Source organism: Panthera uncia, chromosome B1 (assembly GCF_023721935.1).
Source record: "Panthera uncia isolate 11264 chromosome B1, Puncia_PCG_1.0, whole genome shotgun sequence".
In the NCBI taxonomy this organism is placed as follows: Eukaryota; Metazoa; Chordata; class Mammalia; order Carnivora; family Felidae; genus Panthera; species Panthera uncia.
Genome location: NC_064811.1, coordinates 16,161,202 through 16,178,834, shown reverse-complemented (window position 1 = coordinate 16,178,834; position 17,633 = coordinate 16,161,202). Strand labels below are relative to the sequence as shown.

Sequence of the window (17,633 nt, the reverse complement as noted above, 5' to 3'; positions counted from 1 at the left end):
TGGCTGAGCACCCACCGGGAAAATCTGTATGCAGGCAGTTGAAGGGACAGCTCTCTTGGGGTCACTGACGTTACATGACAATTGTTTGCCTTCCGAAAAGAGCACACAAGCGAAAGAGGCCATGCAGTGTGGTGGTTAGCTGCAAGAGCTTTGAAATCAGACTTCCTGGATTTGAGAAGCAAGGGCTGGGAGCCAGACCACCTGACCTCAGACACCAGCAGTGACCATTTACCAAATGGGTGACCTCAGGCAAGTCACCGAGTCTCTGTCTCTTACTTTCCTCTTTTATAAAGTGGGGATAAAACTACCTAGTCACAGTAATTAAATATTTAAAAATAAGGTACTATTTGTAAAATACAGGGCAAGCTTTATATATAAGTATTTATCAAATAGAGTCCTGAGTCCTTGCCCACCATATACTCCTAATAGAAGTTACTTCGACTTCTAAGCCTCAGGCCCCTCATCTGGAAAATGGGTCTAATCACAGTCCCTGGCTTACACAGTTGTGAAAGCTACATGAGATCAGGCACACATACACCTAGCATACAACCATCAAAGACTTATTATCTTGGTTTCTATTTCACCAACTAGACCAGAAGCTCCCTGAAGCAGATGTTCTGTCGTGTTCTTCTTTGGGTCTGCTTCAGGGATTTCCTTATTAATGTTTGTAAAATGAGCAAAAAGATATAAAGACCCAGATAAAATACTCTATTTACATGTAATACAGACACATTCGTGCCCAAACTTAGAACATGCCCTCAGAAAAGAATCACATGGACACCCTCTAAGACATACATGGAATTATACTCAGATAATTGTAAAGAAATGAGATTTGATCTAGTAGTCACATAACACACTGATATTTTCTCTTGCATCCTTGACAGATGGTCTCCAACCTCTCTCCAAAACTTCCAACAAACAATCCATAATCACGTCTTTCATGGAGCAAATATATTCCCTTTTCTCTTACATCCCAGTGGAGCTTTTAAAAATAGCTCTCTTTGGTAACCATGAAAAAGTCTCATTATTGCAGTCAGTTTTGAGCCTGTCTCCATCAATGAGTTGTAAGTCCTTTGAGATAGAGGATAAAGGAGCGCCAACATTCTCATTTTTCTGTCTCCCAGCTGCATATAAAATATTCTTATGCCCCTCGTAGATGTTCAGTAGCTATTAATTTAACAAGTGAATCAAATGATTAGAGATCCCATATGATGTTTCCCTTTCTAAGAAGGTAGCTTATTTTAAGTAAAATATCTCCTAAATCCAATCTGCCCTTCTGTTAATGTATTATTTATCATATTTAAAATCTCAAAATCTATAAGCGATCGGTCTTTATTTCCTGACTCAGGGATCAGGAATTTAGATTTTTTTAATAGCTGACATTTTAATGTTATGGATTATTAGACCTCTAAGGGGAGTCAAAATTGCCTCCTCATTTTACATATTGGAAATCCAAAGCCAATCATTAGCCAAGCCAGGGTTTAAGGCTGTGTCACATGACTCTTAATCCCACATTTTTTTTTCTACCCTACCATTCTGCAAGCACTTTATTATTTACAAAGTTCCTTTAACCTGCAAAAAGCTATATAGCTTTTTGATCCTTAAATCTATGCGATAGAAACAACACATTATGCTATTATGTGTCAGAGAGAAGAAAACAAAGTCTAAAATGTCCAAGGACATCCTGCCTCAGGGGAGTAGTAAAGCTGTAAGAGTACCCAGATTCAACTCAGTTTTTTTTTTTTTTTCTTTCATGGGAGCAACCAGGAAAATGTACATAAAAGAATGGATATATCTTTAAAAATGGGGAGAGTGGAGAAAATAAAGGTATATCCAAAGTGGGTGGTGATAGTCAATGTCAAAAGGATTTCCTACCCACTTCCCTCATTAAAACCAATGGGACAATTCTGGGGATTAAAACAACTGAGCTCTGCATGGAAACCAACTGAAGGGTGAGCACAAAGCAAGTTTCGCTCACTTAATGCATGAGAATAAACCAATGTTTTCCACCACTGAGGAGCCATCTTGGGATAGAAAACAGGAAAAAAGAGAACTAGCCCTTGCAGAGAGTTGGACTTTGGATAATTTGTCTTAACAAAAAGAGAAAACTGAGATATGTCCAATTAGTAAATTTAAATCAACACACCACCTCTCATTTTCTGCTATCTTTATATCATTTGTGTCATTAAATTACATGAAAATCCTTTAAGACATTCAGGAGAAACACATATGCGGCTGCCTCATGGGTGTAATATTTGGCATAAGGTCCCTAGAAGGATGTGTGCTTACTTACCTTTCTTCCCTGCAGAAGTGGTGTCTGATCCCTACAGAGTGAGAGCTGGCAGGGGTGTGGACAGGGCAGTCCCCTGCCTTTCGGTCCGCTGCCTTTCAGAGGCAGGAGCTCCAGAGGAAGCATGCAGGTTCAGCAAGCCGGAGACGTGTGTCAACCCAGGCAGAAAGAAATCACAACCTTCTTAACCAGGCATTGCAACTTGGTTGTTCTCAGTTGGAATCAAAGGAGAGTAAGCTGGAGTTGTCTTGTAGATGCTGAATAATTAGTGACTCTGAGGAATAAAATAAAACCATGATTATGGCTCTTTTCTTCCATTTCTGGAATGATCCCATTTATTGCAATGCTTCTCCTTCCTGCAAATCAGCTAGTCAGTAAACATCATCTGAAGACCCACAGGCACCATGATTTTGAGGGGTCTCTTCTGGTCTCTTCCAGCTGTGCCCCTACCTATAGGACCAAGGACACCTGATCACCTGAGCCCACACTCTGCCTCTGTTCCACATTCTGAGCACCCAGGACCTCAGAATCACTGAGGTAGCTAAATGGCCCACGTCTGTTTTCAGGGCCCGCATAAGCCACTCTCCTGAGTTCAGCTTATGAATGGCAGAGTGCACAAGGGTATGTGCAATTCTAGCCTGGAAGAAGAGCCACTGTTGGTGAGTTCACAGAGGGTGTGGAGTGAGATTGGACTTATGGCCCGGAGTATCCACACATATGCATGCAGGGCCCCTTACTGTGCAGGACTGAACTAGGGATGTGACTAGAAGAGAGCAGGCCATCAGCCAAGAACTTCCACATGTATTCTTGCCGTGGCCCACCAATGAGACAAGTGGGCCCAGAAGCTCTTTTAAATTTTCTATTTAGTTCCTTGGTTTTCTATTTAGTGACGTATCAAGCACCTTCACGAAGTTGTAGGGAGGTACTGGCAAGCAGGGCAGTAACCTGGCCCATTATAGGGTTTATAAGTCGCTGTGTGTGAATTCATTAAAGTCCTGGAAGCATGAACGAATATGATGGAAGAAGCAATGTAAACAAGTGGGAAGAACAGGGTTCGAAAGAAACAGATCGACACCCAGGTTCTGACCTGCCACTTCTTACATTGGGGACCTTGTGAAAATTACTTAGCCTCTCTGAATCATGGCTCCAAATGTCTAACTCTAGATTTCGGTTCAGGTCATGATCTCATGGTTTGTGAGATCGAGCCCTGTGTCAGGCTCTGCACTAACAGCACAGAACCTGCTTGGGATTCTCTCTCTCTGCCCCTCCCCTTCTCTCTCTCTCTCTCTCTCTCTCTCTCTCTCTTTTTCTCTCTCTATCTGGGGGTAGAAAACCTTTAAATAAATAAATAAATAAATAGGGCTTTAAATTTTACCTACCTTCTAAGATTATAGTGGCAGGAATAGATGTGAATACAATACATTAGGATACTTCACCTGCACAGTAAGCATTTTATAAAGGTAGTGATTTTGTAAGTGTGAAGGGTAATAAGAAAATAACGTTTGCAACACAGAAAAGACCTAGGATGCAGTGGGGATAATTGATCTCAGAAAGGTTTAGATTAATTGGAAGATGACATCTACTGAAGGTCAAACACAATAGATATTTCTGTTTTGAGAAAACTTATTTGCCTAAACATTCAGTAAAAAGTATTTTACCCATTTTAAAAGACTATAATAAATGGACAGTGGATGCTTACAATTCAGAGTGCAGCTGTACAATCAATGAAAGTGTGTGAGCACTCAGGGGTCCTGAAGGCATCACTTCTAAATTCTTCTCTGACACTTAATCATGTGTTCCGGTCCTTTTTGTGTATCTTTCTCTTTCATTACCCTTTACTTGTTGTCCTTTTAACTTGAATGTTTTTAAAGCATGTCAACCTCTGGACTGCAGCAATTAAAAGATGTGGGTTAACTTACACAAATTAGTGCCTCAGGTTAAAAGCATGTCGGGCAAGAATAGACATTGCTAGAATAGAAGGCTTCATGAAGTTCATATTTGGAAACTATCATATAGGCATAGGCAGTCTTATGTAAATCCTCAAAACATATTCTCTAATAAAAAGGTGTGACATAATAAAAGTTTATAGGAGAAGAGTATAAAGAAAGTCCATATTTGGAATGAGAAAGATCAGGTTTCTATACAGTTCCACATATCATTGTTAATAATTCCTTTAAAATTTTTTCACAAGATGGGGTGCCCGGATGGTTCAGTTGATTGAATGTCCGACTTCAGCTCAGGTCATGATCTCACAATTCATGAGTTCGAGCCCTGCTCGCTGCTGTCAGCGCAGAGCTGGCTTCAGATCTTGTCTCCTTCTCTCTGCCCCTCCCCCACTCATATTCACACTCTCTTAAAAATGAATAAACATTAAAAAATAATAATGAAAAAATAAAAATTAAAAAATTTCGCCAGAATATCTTGATGTATTAAATGAAGTGGTTGAAATTGATTCCTTACTCTAAGGTTTGAAGCAACATATTGAGGTTTTCTTTCCTAATTAGTGAGACTCAAGCATATTTGTGTTCCTGGGATCATCAAATCCAAAGTTCAGATATTTTTAGAACTGTGAATAAGTAACCTAAAGGAAAATGTTCAGGAAAATATAGATTGCTTATATAGGTTTTTGTTTCTAATGGGTGAGATAGTCATAGTTCAATTTATATTTTTGGAATATTTATTAAGCATCTAGTATGTGTCACGCATTTGAATTCATGCTCTCCCAGACCTTTCTATGGCTTTCTTGCATGACTCCTCTTTAATATGTAAGTACAATAAAGTCATATAATTTGCATATCAATCAAACTAAATTAGTATCAGATCTAGATTCGATGTCATTGGTCTGGTTGTAAATCTCAACATGGAAAAAAAAATCTGAGGATTGAGAGAATTTTCTATCTCAGAGGGTTATCTATCTCAAAGGTTTTAGAAGATCTAAATATGTGACGGAATGCAACATATTGCACTGGAATCAAAATAATTTTTAAGGGGTTCCTGGGTGGTTTATTTAGTTAAATGACCAACTCTTGTTCTCAGCTCAGGTCATGATCTTACAGTTGGTGAGTTCGAGCCCCACATATGGATACATGCTGTCAGTGCAGAGCCTGCTTGGGATTCTCTCTCTCTGTCCTTCCCCCACTAACACACTCTCTAGCTCTCTCTCTTTCTCTCAAAATAAATAAATAAACTTAAAAAATAAGTTTTAAATGATGAAGGCATGGATAGAGCACTATAAAATGTTTTCACTTTGGGCATGCAAAAGCCAATACTTGGGGTGCCTGGGTGGCTCAGTCAGTTAAGCGTCTGACTTTGGCTCAGGTCATGATCTCACAGTTTGTGAGTTCAAGCCCCGCATCAGGCTCTGTGCTGACAGCCTGGAGCCTGCTTCAGATTCTGTGTCTCCCCCTCTCTCTGCCCCTCCCATGCTCATGCTCTGTCTCTCTCTGTCTCTCAATAATAAATAAATGTTAATTTTTTTTTAAAAGTCAATACTGGTTTCTACTAAAGCAAACATAAGTATACACTGTGAACCAACAATTCCCCTTCAGGTGTCCATCCAAAAGAAAAGTGCATACATCCATCAAAAGACACGTGAAAGGATATTCATAACACCCTTATTCATAATAGCCAGGTATTAGAAACAACCCAGATACCCACAATAGTACCATGGATATATTCATATAATGGAGCACAACACAGCAATAAAAAACAAACAAACAAAACAATAAAAAACAAACAAACAAAATTCACCAGATCATGGTGAATTGCACATATATAACGATGAAAGAAAACAAAACCAAGCACAGTAAACTACATTGTGTATGATTCCATCAATATGAAGTTCAAAAACAAGCAAAATGAATACTTTGGTGATATGTCAGAATAGTGGTGGCTCCTGTACAGGCAGATATTGACTAGGAAGAAGTATGAGGGGCACATGAAGAGTTAAAAAAGTTCAGTATCTTGAGGTGGGTGGTGGTTATGTGTGTGTGTTCACGTGCGTGTATATGTATGAGAAAACTTACCAAGAGATACACTTAGGATTTGTGTACCTTACATATTTTCCACCTCAGTATTAAATTGTATAAAGAGACAAGATTATACCTGTTTTTCCTGAATAATGAGCATTGTGTAACATGTGAACCTATGTCTTTGTGTTGTGGTATATATTTGCATAGAGATAGGGCCAGTGCAAAATGAAACTGCTGCTCCCTTGTTTAAATATTAAAAATTTTAGGGGCGCCTGTGTGGCTCATTAGGTTGAGAATCTGACCCTTGATTTTGGCTCAGGTCATTATCCTGGGGTCATGGGATTGAGCCCTATGTTGGGGCTGTTTGGAATCCGCCCCCCCTGCTTACGTGTGCTCTCGCTCTCTCTAAAATAAAATTTCAAAACTATTTTTAAAATATTAAGAATTTTATGACGGCAGTAGCAGAACGTTAAGCCGAGCGTGGGAACCTCTTAAGCACAAGGCTCTAGGGCACACCCGTGATGCCAGCCCTACACAGAGATACTCAGAAGATAGTCTGAAAATCAAGGAAGGTTGCTAAGATCAGGCATCTACATGGTGTAAAATGAATGGTGAAAATTCCTGGTTCTGCTGGGAAAGCGTAGTTCTGGGTTAAAGAGGTTATGTCCCATTGAGCTGGATGGCTAAGACGTGCTAGTACTCTACCGAAAGGCAACAGGATAAAAACTTATTATGGGAAAACACACTAAAACGGAGATTAGATAGAATGCCTTAAGAGAAATCTACGTGAGAGTTATGAATAGAAAACATGTGTTCTATTAAAATGAAACATTCAGTGCTCTCCGTGCCAGAAGAGAAACACTGAAATTGTACAGAGATAATAAGCTAGAATAGCATGAGTGCCAGTGATGACTTCGGCTTCACTGATTGAAAATGTTTGACGCTGTATTTATATTACTTTAATCATTAAATACACCAAAACCCTTTGGGAGATTCATGCCTCCGGGGTGAAGTATTGGACCTATGAGAACAAGATGAGACCATGAAAACACATTGGAAGCCAAAGGAGGCTGGGAGGCTTGGGGATGCCCAAGTAGCTGGACATGGACTTTGTTTCCTTACAGGATTTTGTTTTCTTCTTACAAAGTGAGATCCAGCCAGCTGGGTGTCACCAGGCTTTCAGAGGCAGGGTCCATAAGATTAGCCCCAGGGTTTAGCACACTGGAGAGTGAGAATCTCCCTGGACAGAAAAAGGTCGCAACATTTTAAAGTTTTTTTTTTTTTCTTATACTGATTTCTTTTATTTAAAGTGTATATCATGGTGATTTGATATACACATATGCTGTGAAAGGATTCTGCCCATCTAATTAACACATCCACCACCTCACATATTTATCTTTGTGTGTGTGTGTGTGTGTGTGTGTGTGTGTGAAAACATTTATGTTCTACTCTTAGCAAATTTCAATTATACCATACAGTGTTATCATCTCTAGCCACCATGTTTTACATAAGATCTTTAGATCTTATTCATCTTATGGCTGAAAGTTTGTACCCTTTTACTAACCTCCCCTTCCTATTTCTCCCCTACCCAGGATTTGGCAACAATTTTCTACTCTCTGTAAATTCGAGGTTGGTTTTGTTTTGTTTTTGTTTTTGTTTTTTGTTGTTGTTTTAGATTTCACATATTAAGTAACATCATGCAGTATTTGTCTTTTTCTTCTGGGTTATTTAACTTAGCATAGTGCTCTCAAGTTCTATCCATGTTGCACATGGCAGAATTTACTTGTTTATCGTGGCTGAATAATATTCCATTGTATGTATATACCACATCTTCTTTTTCCATTCATCCATTGAGGAACACTTAGATTGTTTCCATGTCTTGGATATTGTGAATAATGCTGTAGTGAACTTAAGGGTGCAGATTTTTCTTCAATATCCTGTTTTCATTCCCTTTGGATATATACCCAAAATGTGTGATTGCTGGATCATGTGGCACTTCTATTTTTTTTTTTAAATAACTGCCATACTGTGACTGCATCGATGTACATCCTTTTTTATTTTTTGAAGGACCTCCATACTCTTTTCCATACTGGTTACACGAATTTGCATTCCAAAAGTATACCAGGGGTTCCTTTTTCTGGACACCCTTGCCAACACTTGTTATCTCTTGTCTTTTTGGTGGTAGCCATTCTAACAGGTGTGAGGTGATACCTCATTGGGATTTTGATTTGCATTTCCCAGATGATTAGTGATGGCACACACCTTTTCATTGGCATTTGTATGTGCTCTTTAGAAAAATGTCTTATCACTTCCTCTGCCTATTTTGGTTATTGAGTTGTATGGATTCTTTGCATGTTTTGGATATTAACCCCTTATCAGATCTGTGATTTGAAAGTATTTTCTCCCATTCTAGAGGTTACCTTTTCATTTTGTTGATTGTTTCCTTTGCTGTGCAAGAGTTTTTTGATTTTTTTCTATTTTATTGACTGGTAGTTGACATGTGATGTTATATTAGTTTTGGGTGTACAACATAGTGATTCAACAATTCCATACACTATGCTCTGCTCGCCACGATAAGTGTAGTTACCATCTGTCCCCATACAATGTTACTATGATATTATTGACTATATTCCCTATGCTGTGTTTTTCATCCCTGTAACTTATTTATTTTATCATTGGAAGTTTGTACCTCTTAATCACCTTTGCCTATTTTGCCTATCACCCCAACACTCTGCTCTCTGGCAAACACCACTTTGTTCTTTGTATTGATGATTCTGTTTCTGTTTTTCATTTGTTTTGATTGTAATAACCTTTAGGTCCATCCATGTTGTTGCAAATGGCAAAATCTCATTCTTGTTTATGGCTGAGTAATATTACAGTGTAGGTATGTATGTGTGTGCCTGTGTATACCCACCACATTGTTTTTATCCATTCACCTATCAGGGGACACTTAAGTTGCTTCCATGGGTTGACTATTGTAAACGACGCTGCAGTAAACATAGGAGTGCATATATCTTTTCAAATTTGTGTTTTTGTTTTCTTTGGGTAAATACCGAGTGGTGCAATTACTGGATGATATGGCATTTTTTTTTTAATTTTTTGAGGACTCTCCATACTGTTTTCCACAGTGGTTGCACCAATTTACAGTCCCATCAATAGAGCACAAGTGGTCCCTTTTCTTCACGTCCTCACTTACAATCGTCATTCCTTGTCTTTTTGATAGTAGCCATTCTCACAGATATAAGGTGATATTGCATTGCGCACAAAATTCTCAGTAAGGCATCGCAACCCGGCTGTTCTCAGCTGGAATCCGAGTGAAGACAGTTGTCTTGTAGATGACAAATAACTGTCAACATTGAGGAGTGACACATGACAAAGCTCAACTAAACTAAACTAAAATAGCCATTATTGGTTTTTTTCTTCCGTTTCTTCAATGACAACTAATGTTCCCATTTACATCAATGCCTCCTTTCCAACTACACAGCAACTATAAGGGCCTCTTGAAAATCTAGTGGCATAAAGCAAGCACTCCCTTAAAATTAAAGTGAGCTCACTCTGAGCTGCATGGGTTTACAAATGAATGTGGGTCTTAAGACCTTTTATAAAAATCTTCATAACTTTTGAATGGATGGCTATATTGTCAGTAAGTCATTCTCTAACATTTGTAACAGCAAGTTTCCAAAAGCTTACAAGGCTGCTGATATAAATAAGACTTTATTTGTACTGGCATACCTTGTTTTATTTTTCTTTGCTTTATTGTGTTTCACAGATACTGCTTTTTTTTTTTTTTTTTTTTTTTTTTTTTTTTTTTTTTTTTTTTTTTTACAAATTGAAGGCTTGTGGCCACCCCGTAATAAACAAATCTCTCAGTTGTATTTTTCTAACAGCATTTGCTTGCTTCATGTCTCTGCGTCACATTTTGGTAATTCTCACAGATTTTTCAAACTTTTTCATTATTTTTTTAATGTTTATTTATTATTTCTGAGACAGAGAGAGAGCATGAGTGGGGGAGGGGCAGAGAGAGAGGGAGACACAGAATCCGAAGCAGGCTCCAGGCTCTGAGTTGTCAGCACAGACCCCGACATGGGGCTCGAACTCACAAACTGTGAAATCATGACCTGAGCCGAAGTCGGTCACTCAACCGACTGAGCCACCCAGGCGCCCCAAAACTTTTTAATTATTATTATGTTCTTTATGGTGATCTGTGATCAGTGACCTTTGATGTTGCTGTTGTAATTGTGTGGGATGCCACAAACTGCATTCATATGACAGCAAACTTCATCATAAATGTGTGTGTTCTGACTGCTCCACCAGCCAGCTGTCCCCTCCTCCCCCTCTTGGGGCCTCTCTATTCCTGAGACATAATAATGTTAAAATTAGGCCAAATAATAACCTTACAATGACCTCTAAATGTTCAAGTGAAATGAAGAGGTGCATGTCTCATTGTAATTCAAATAAATAATTAAGAAACAATTAAGCTTAGTGAGGAAGGCACATTGAGAGCTCAGGCTGAAAGCTAGGTCTCTTGCACCAAACAGTTAGCCAAGCTGTGAATGCAAAGGAAAACTTCTTGAACGAAATTTACTCTCCAGTGAACACGCAAATGATACGAAAGTGAAAGGGCCTTATTGCTGATATGGAGGAAGTTTTAGTGGTCTCGTTACGTCAGACCAGCCATAACAATTCCCTTAAGCCAAAAGCTAATCTGGGGCAAGGCCTTAACTCTCTTCAATCCATGAAGGCGGAGAGAGGTGAGGCAGCTGCAGAAGAAAAATTTGAAGCTAGCAGAGGTTGGTTCATGAGGTTTGGGGAAATCAGCCATTTCTATAGCATCAAAGTGCAAGGGTGAAACAGCAAGGGCTAATGTAGAAGCTGCGACCAGTTATCTAGAAGATCTAGCTCAGACAATTCATGAGGGCCGCTACGCTAAACAACAGATTTTCAATGTTGCTGAAATAGCCTTCTACTGGAAACAGATGTCATCTAGGACTTTCACAGCTAGAGAAAAATCAATGCCTGGCTTCCAGTCTTCAAAAGGCAGGCTGACTCTCTTTGTAGGGGCTAATGCACTTGGTGACTTACAGTTAAAGCCAATGCTCATTTACCATTCCAAAACTTCTAGGGCCCTTAAGAATCACGCTAAATCTATTCTGCCTGTGCTTTATAATTGGAACAACAAAGCCTAGATGACAGCACATCTGTTTACAACATGGTTTACTGAATATTTTAAGCCCACTGTTGAGACCTCGACTGCTCAGAAAATAAAGGTTCCTTTCAAAATATTACTGCTCATTGACAGTGCACCTGGTCACCCCAGCAGTTCTGATGGAGACGTATGTGATTAATCTTATTTGAATGCCTGCTAACACAACACCCATTTTGCAGCCCATGAATCAAGGAGTAATTTCAACTTTCAAGTCTTATTATTTAGGAAATATATTTTGGAAGTCTGTAGCTGCCATAGAGAGTGATTCCTCTGATGGATCAGGTAAAGTAAATTGAAAACCTGCTGGAAAATGTTCACTATTCTCATGTCAGTAAGTGCATTCTTGATTTATGAGAAGAGGCCCAGATATCAACATTAACAAGAGTGTGAAAGGAGTTGACTCCAACTCTCATAGATGATTTTGAGGGACTCAAGACTTCAGTTGAAGAAGTCTTCAATGGAAGATTTCAATGCAGATGGGCTGGAACTAGCAGAAGGAAGAGAATGAGAAGTGGAGTCTGAAGATGTGATTGAAATGCTGTGATCCCATGGTAAAACTGAAATGAATGAGACATTGTTTCTTACAGATGAGCAAAGAAAGTGGTGTCCTGGGACAGAATGTCCTCCTGGTGAACATGCTGCAAAGATTCTTGAAATGACAAAAAGGATTCAGTAAACTTATTTGGTCAAGAAGCAGCAGGGTTGGAGAGGATTGACTCTAATTTTGAAGGAAGTTCTACTGGGGGTAAAATGCTATCAAACAGTATCCCATGCTATAGAGAAGTCGTCGATGGAAAAGAGTCCATTGGTGTGGCAGACTTCACTATTTTCTTATTTTTAGAAATTGCCACAGCCACCCCAACCTTCAGCAACCACCGCCCCGATCCGTCAGTAGTCATCCACACTGAGGCAAGACCCTCCACCGGCAAAAAGATTACAATGTGCTGAAAAGTCGGATGATGGTTAGCATTTTTAATCAATAAGCTATTTTTAAATTCAGTTATGCACACTTTTTACATATAATGCTAACACACACTTCATAGCCTACAGTGTTGCATAACCATTAACTTTTATGTGCACTGGAAAACCAAAAAAATCATTCCATTTGCTTTATTGAGATATTCACTTTATTGCAGTGGTCTAGAGCCAGATTTGCTGTATCTCTATGTGTGCCCATATTAATATTTGAACGTAGCCGCACCTGTATCACATCAACTCTCAGTTATCTCTGGGTGTCCAATAGGGTGTTTCATGTGGACTTACCTGCACTTCTGCCCTGGCCTCCTGGTAGATGCCCACAGGTCCTGAGCCACTTTGAGGTCATCGACGACCTTGTGGAAGGAGACATTGTGGCAATCCCTGGGGGAGTGCGAAGAAGAAAAGTCAAATGATGCTAAGGAGAATATAGGAGAGATGTCACTAATCAGGAAGGGAACTTTCCCCTTTAGAAGTAATACTTGTGCTGAGATCTAAAGGTTAGGTAGGAATTAGCAGGGCACTATCAGAACAGTAGGAGCAAAACCGTTAGGAGAGAGGGAGCTTGGTGTGGACAGGGGAAATACGTTAAAGAGAAAATGTCTGCCCTAGCAACAACAACAACAAGCCCCGAAACATTACTTCCTTAACACCACGGCTCTTCATTCCTGGCCTCCATAGTGCAGAATTGCAGCAGGTGGCAGTGTGTCTGTCACACAGTCTTTGGGGAACGCTGGCTGGCAGTGATTGGATACGCCTCCTTGGACACTTGACCTTCCATGTTATTTTGTGCATTGACAATACAGCTGCCGAAGGACAAGAGAAAAAGCATGGCGGGGGGTGTAGTGTGGGGAGGTCTGGAAAAGCCATATAACATTTCCACTTACATTCCAATTACTCTGTCTCAGGAACATGGCCACAAGGGATGGTCAGATCTATGGACGAATTAAAATTTTGAGAAAATAATTCATAGTTCTGAAGCATCATAGATTATAACTGAGACCATAGAATCCAAGATTATTTATTACTGTGGCTGAGTTGAGATATAGGCTTATTCCTTTACTCATTCATTCACTCTTTCACCCATTTATTCCTTGAACATTTATCAGCGACCTACATTATACTATGGGATTGGTCAATAAACCACATTTTCATGCCGTGATTAATAAGGTGGACAGGTTATAAACAGAAATGCCAGAAGGAGACATGGGCAAACTTTTTTCATTTCACATTCTGGATAATCATTACGGAGAAAGCTGTAATTGCTCGTTGGTGCCTAAATGAAATTCTTATGAATATAAAACAGGTAGCATTAGGGAGAAAGTTTTTAAGTAAAGAATTCATTTAAAAAAAAACATTTGATGGGGGGCACCTGGGTGGCTCAGTCCGTTGAGCATCCGACTTCGGCTCAGGTCATGATCTCACAGCTCATGAGTTCAAGCCCCACACTGGGCTTTGTGCTGACGGCTCAGAGCCTGGAGCCTGCTTCAGATTCTGTGTCTCCCTTTCTCTCTCTCTGCCCCTCCCCTGCTCGCACTCTGTCTCTGTCTCTGTCTGTCTGTCTGTCTCTCTCTCTCAAATAAATAAATATTTAAATAAATTAAAGAAAACACTTGATAAACTAAAATCTGTGAATGTATGTTTATGAAATTCCATTGTTCCATTCTCATCAATTGTTCTGCTTTAGATGTCTCAGGCATTGTCACTCAGACCGCAGCACATAACCCCCCACATTTTATGCACTGAAAGACTCAGCAGTTTGATTTGCTTTAGTAATTGTCAAGTAAGATGTTCGAAAACATGTAATGATTTTTGCCATTCCCTTAAGTAGTTTTAAAATACATTTTAAAATTGCAGTTTGTGATCAATACTGTATGATTGCTAGACAGGGATTTGCAGACCCAGAAGTTACCCAGGCAGAGGAAAATATGATATTTCTCCATATTTTTGACTATTTGGAGTCAGGTGGCTGATAAAACACTTTCCTAAGCAGGAGCAGGACCCTGCTTAAACACCCTGCCAATCATCATAGCTTATTTTACATTGACATTTAAAGCATTTCTCTGCTATCTGTACTTTAAAATCCTTGGCTCAGTTGTGACACATAAAGATAGCTTTAAAAGAAGTGTGAGTAATTAAAGCAACAAGCAATTAACTAATTGATCCTAGAAAAAACGATAGCTTACACAACACCAACAGGGTAATTGTAGCCATTTTGTGAGGCAGCCTGGTCTATGATCATGTATGAGTCTCCCTTGTTAATTCTTTTGCAACAAGCAATCAGAGTGAAAATACTTACAAAAAAATTTCCACTGGGATTGTAAACCTTCGGACCTGCTCTCATTTGCTATCTCCCCCCTGTGTCTCTTTCCTTGTTCCTCTGCTTGGATGTCTCCCATCCCCAGTCCTCCTATGCCACTTAACAGATGATCCATTGCTTGTATGGGAAATCTTCCCTTACGTCCTCTTCTGCCTTCCAGAGAATCTGTGTAGACACTTGTGTTGGGCTTCTGTAGCCTCTCGTTAGGTCCCATCATAGACAGGACCAGTGAAATAACGTTCATGCCCAGTGAAAGATGAAAAAGCAGGGCCCATGCTGACAAACTAAAAAGAATTTTTAAATGGTGACATCAGAGCAGGAGAAGCGGGAGATCAAGCCTGGAGGCCATCTGAGATGGGGGGTTGGTAAGGAGGCGTGAGGAGGTGGGGGTAGGGGACCCATGGCACTGCAGGGATCGCCTGCTCTGTGAAGCCAGTTCTGTTCATAGCCTCAGCTTGGAATGGCTGCTGTCTTTGCCTGTGAGGGTAACACTGCACAAAGCAGGAGCCATAGTGTAACTTGTCTGTATTGCCATCAGCCACAAGTGCCTGCCTGGCCCCGGTAGGGTTAAATGTCATGATCTGCAAGGCATTGTTTAACTTGGATGTCTTCTATGATTACATCAACTCCTCTCTAGCTCACTCTCCTGGAATCTCACTTGCCTTACTGAATATTCACTTTGTCTCAGGGCCTTCAACATGTGCTTTCCTCTTCCCCAAAAAAACCATACGGTTCTGTAAATCTTCAGGTCTTGACGCAAAGCTTCTTTCCTCAGAGAGCCCTTCCCTGGCCACTGCTAACTCAAGTAGCCCCCGACAGCCACTTTTCTGTTACCCTTGTTTATATTCCTGCACTGATAATTATTTTAATTTATATATGCTGCATTTCCATTCCCTGTCTCTTGTCTCTAAAATGGAAGCTCCATCAGGGCAAGAACTTTGTCTCTCTTGGTTTCCCCTGTATCCTCATAAGGAAAAATGAAATACAGAGCCTGATACCTCTAAGTACTTGTTGACTAAATGAATACATAAGTGGGGCGCCTGGGTGGCTCAGTCGGTTAAGCAGCCAACTTCGGCTCAGGTCATGATCTCGCGGTCCGTGGGTTTGAGCCCTGCGTCGGGAGCCTGTTTCGGACTCTGTGTCTCCCTCTCTCTGACCCTCCCCCGTTCATGCTCTGTTTCTCTCTGTCTCAAAAATAAATAAACGTTAAAAAAAAATATATATAAAATAAATGAATACATAAGTGAATGTATGTTTAAAAACTGCTTTTTATGGGGCGCCTGAGTGGCTCAGTCAGTTGAGTGTCCGACTTCAGCTCAGGTCGTGATCTCACACGGTTCATGAGTTCTAGCCCTACGTCGGGCTCTGTGCCGACGGCTCAGAGCCTGGAGCCTGCTTCGGATTCTGTGTCTCCCTCTCTCTCTGCCCCTCCCCCATTTGCACTCTGTCTCTGTCTCTCTCAAAAATAAACATTAAAAAAATTAAAAAATAAAAACTGCTTTTTGTCTGATCTTAATTATTTGGCAAAAATTTGAGAATAAAAACTGAGTTTCTGTTACCCAAATGCCGGGTGTCCACAACCACAGCCCAAAAGCCAAATCTAGCTCACCTGTTTTGGTAAAGATTTACTGGAACACAGCTATGCCCATTCATTTCCATCCTATCAGTATCTACTTTCGTGAAACAGTGACAGGGCTCAGTAGTTTCAGCCGAGACCGTATTGTCTGTAAAGCCTATTTTCTCTCTGGCTTGTAGAGAAAGGATTTACTAACCTCCAGCATAGTGCACACACCATTTGAGAACATAAGAAAAAGTTACCTGTTAGGGCAGGACCTGGGTGGCTTAGTTGGTTAAACATCCGACTTTGGCTCAGGTCATGATCTCACGGTTTGTGAGTTCAAGTCCCTGTCTGTGCCGACGGCTCAGAGCCTGGAGCCTGCTTCGGATTCTGTGTCTCCCTCTCTCTGTGCCCCTCTTCCGTTGTGCTCTGTCTCTCTCAAAAATAAATAAGCGTTAAAAAAAATTTTTTTGAAGAAAAACTACCTGTCAAATAGTTTAGAGTCATCTCCATTAACAAAACAAAAGTCAGCCAACTGCAAAAAAATTCATTTTCATTTTAAGTGAAGAATTCTCACATTTATCTTCCTTTAAGTGAAAACAGCTCCATGTGAGTCTGTTCAATGAATACAATGAATCCACTGGGTGCTTAGCTAACTATTATTTAGGAATGGAGAGAGCAGGAGAGGGGAAAGAAAACAAAAGTGAGAAGGCAACACAGAAAAAGACAAGGCATTTTATTTTTTTTAAATTTTTTTTAACATTTATTTATTTTTGAGACAGAGAGAGACAGAGCATGAACGGGGGAGGGGCAGAGAGAGGGAGACACAGAATCGGAAACAGGCTCCAGGCTCTGAGCCGGCAGCACAGAGCCCGACGCGGGGCTCGAACCCACGGACCGCGAGATCATGACCTGAGCCGAAGTCGGCCGCTTAACCGACTGAGCCACCCAGGCGCCCCGAGACAAGGCATTTTAAAGAACAAGCCAGGTGGAGACTGAAAGCACACTAAAAGGAGAGTTGGGTGGAAAATCCTTTGGTGGTTCCTCAGAAAGTTGAACAGGGAATTATCCTGTGGTCTAGTAATCCCATTCCTAGGTGTGTACCCAAAAGAATTGAACACAAGAATTCAAACAGATACTTATACATCAGTGTTCATAATAATACCCTTCAGGATAGCCCTAAAGGAGAAAAAACAAAGTGTTCTTCAACACATGAATGGATAAGCAAACTGTACTGTATGCACACAAAGAAACACCATTCAGCCAAAAAAAAAAAAAAAAAAAAGAATGAAATTGTGACATCTGCTACAATA

At 40.2% G+C, this 17,633-nt stretch overlaps 1 protein-coding gene across 1 annotated transcript in view; it reads left to right on the top strand.

Annotated features, from left to right (window-relative positions):
* Positions 1 to 17,633, top strand: part of KCNIP4 (potassium voltage-gated channel interacting protein 4) — a 383,077-nt gene that overhangs the window by 83,298 nt on the left and 282,146 nt on the right. Inside the window, exon 4 of the mRNA XM_049630384.1 lies at positions 12,337 to 12,354. Within this exon, the coding sequence (XP_049486341.1) occupies positions 12,337 to 12,354 (18 nt within the window). The remainder of the gene's footprint in view (positions 1 to 12,336; positions 12,355 to 17,633) is intronic.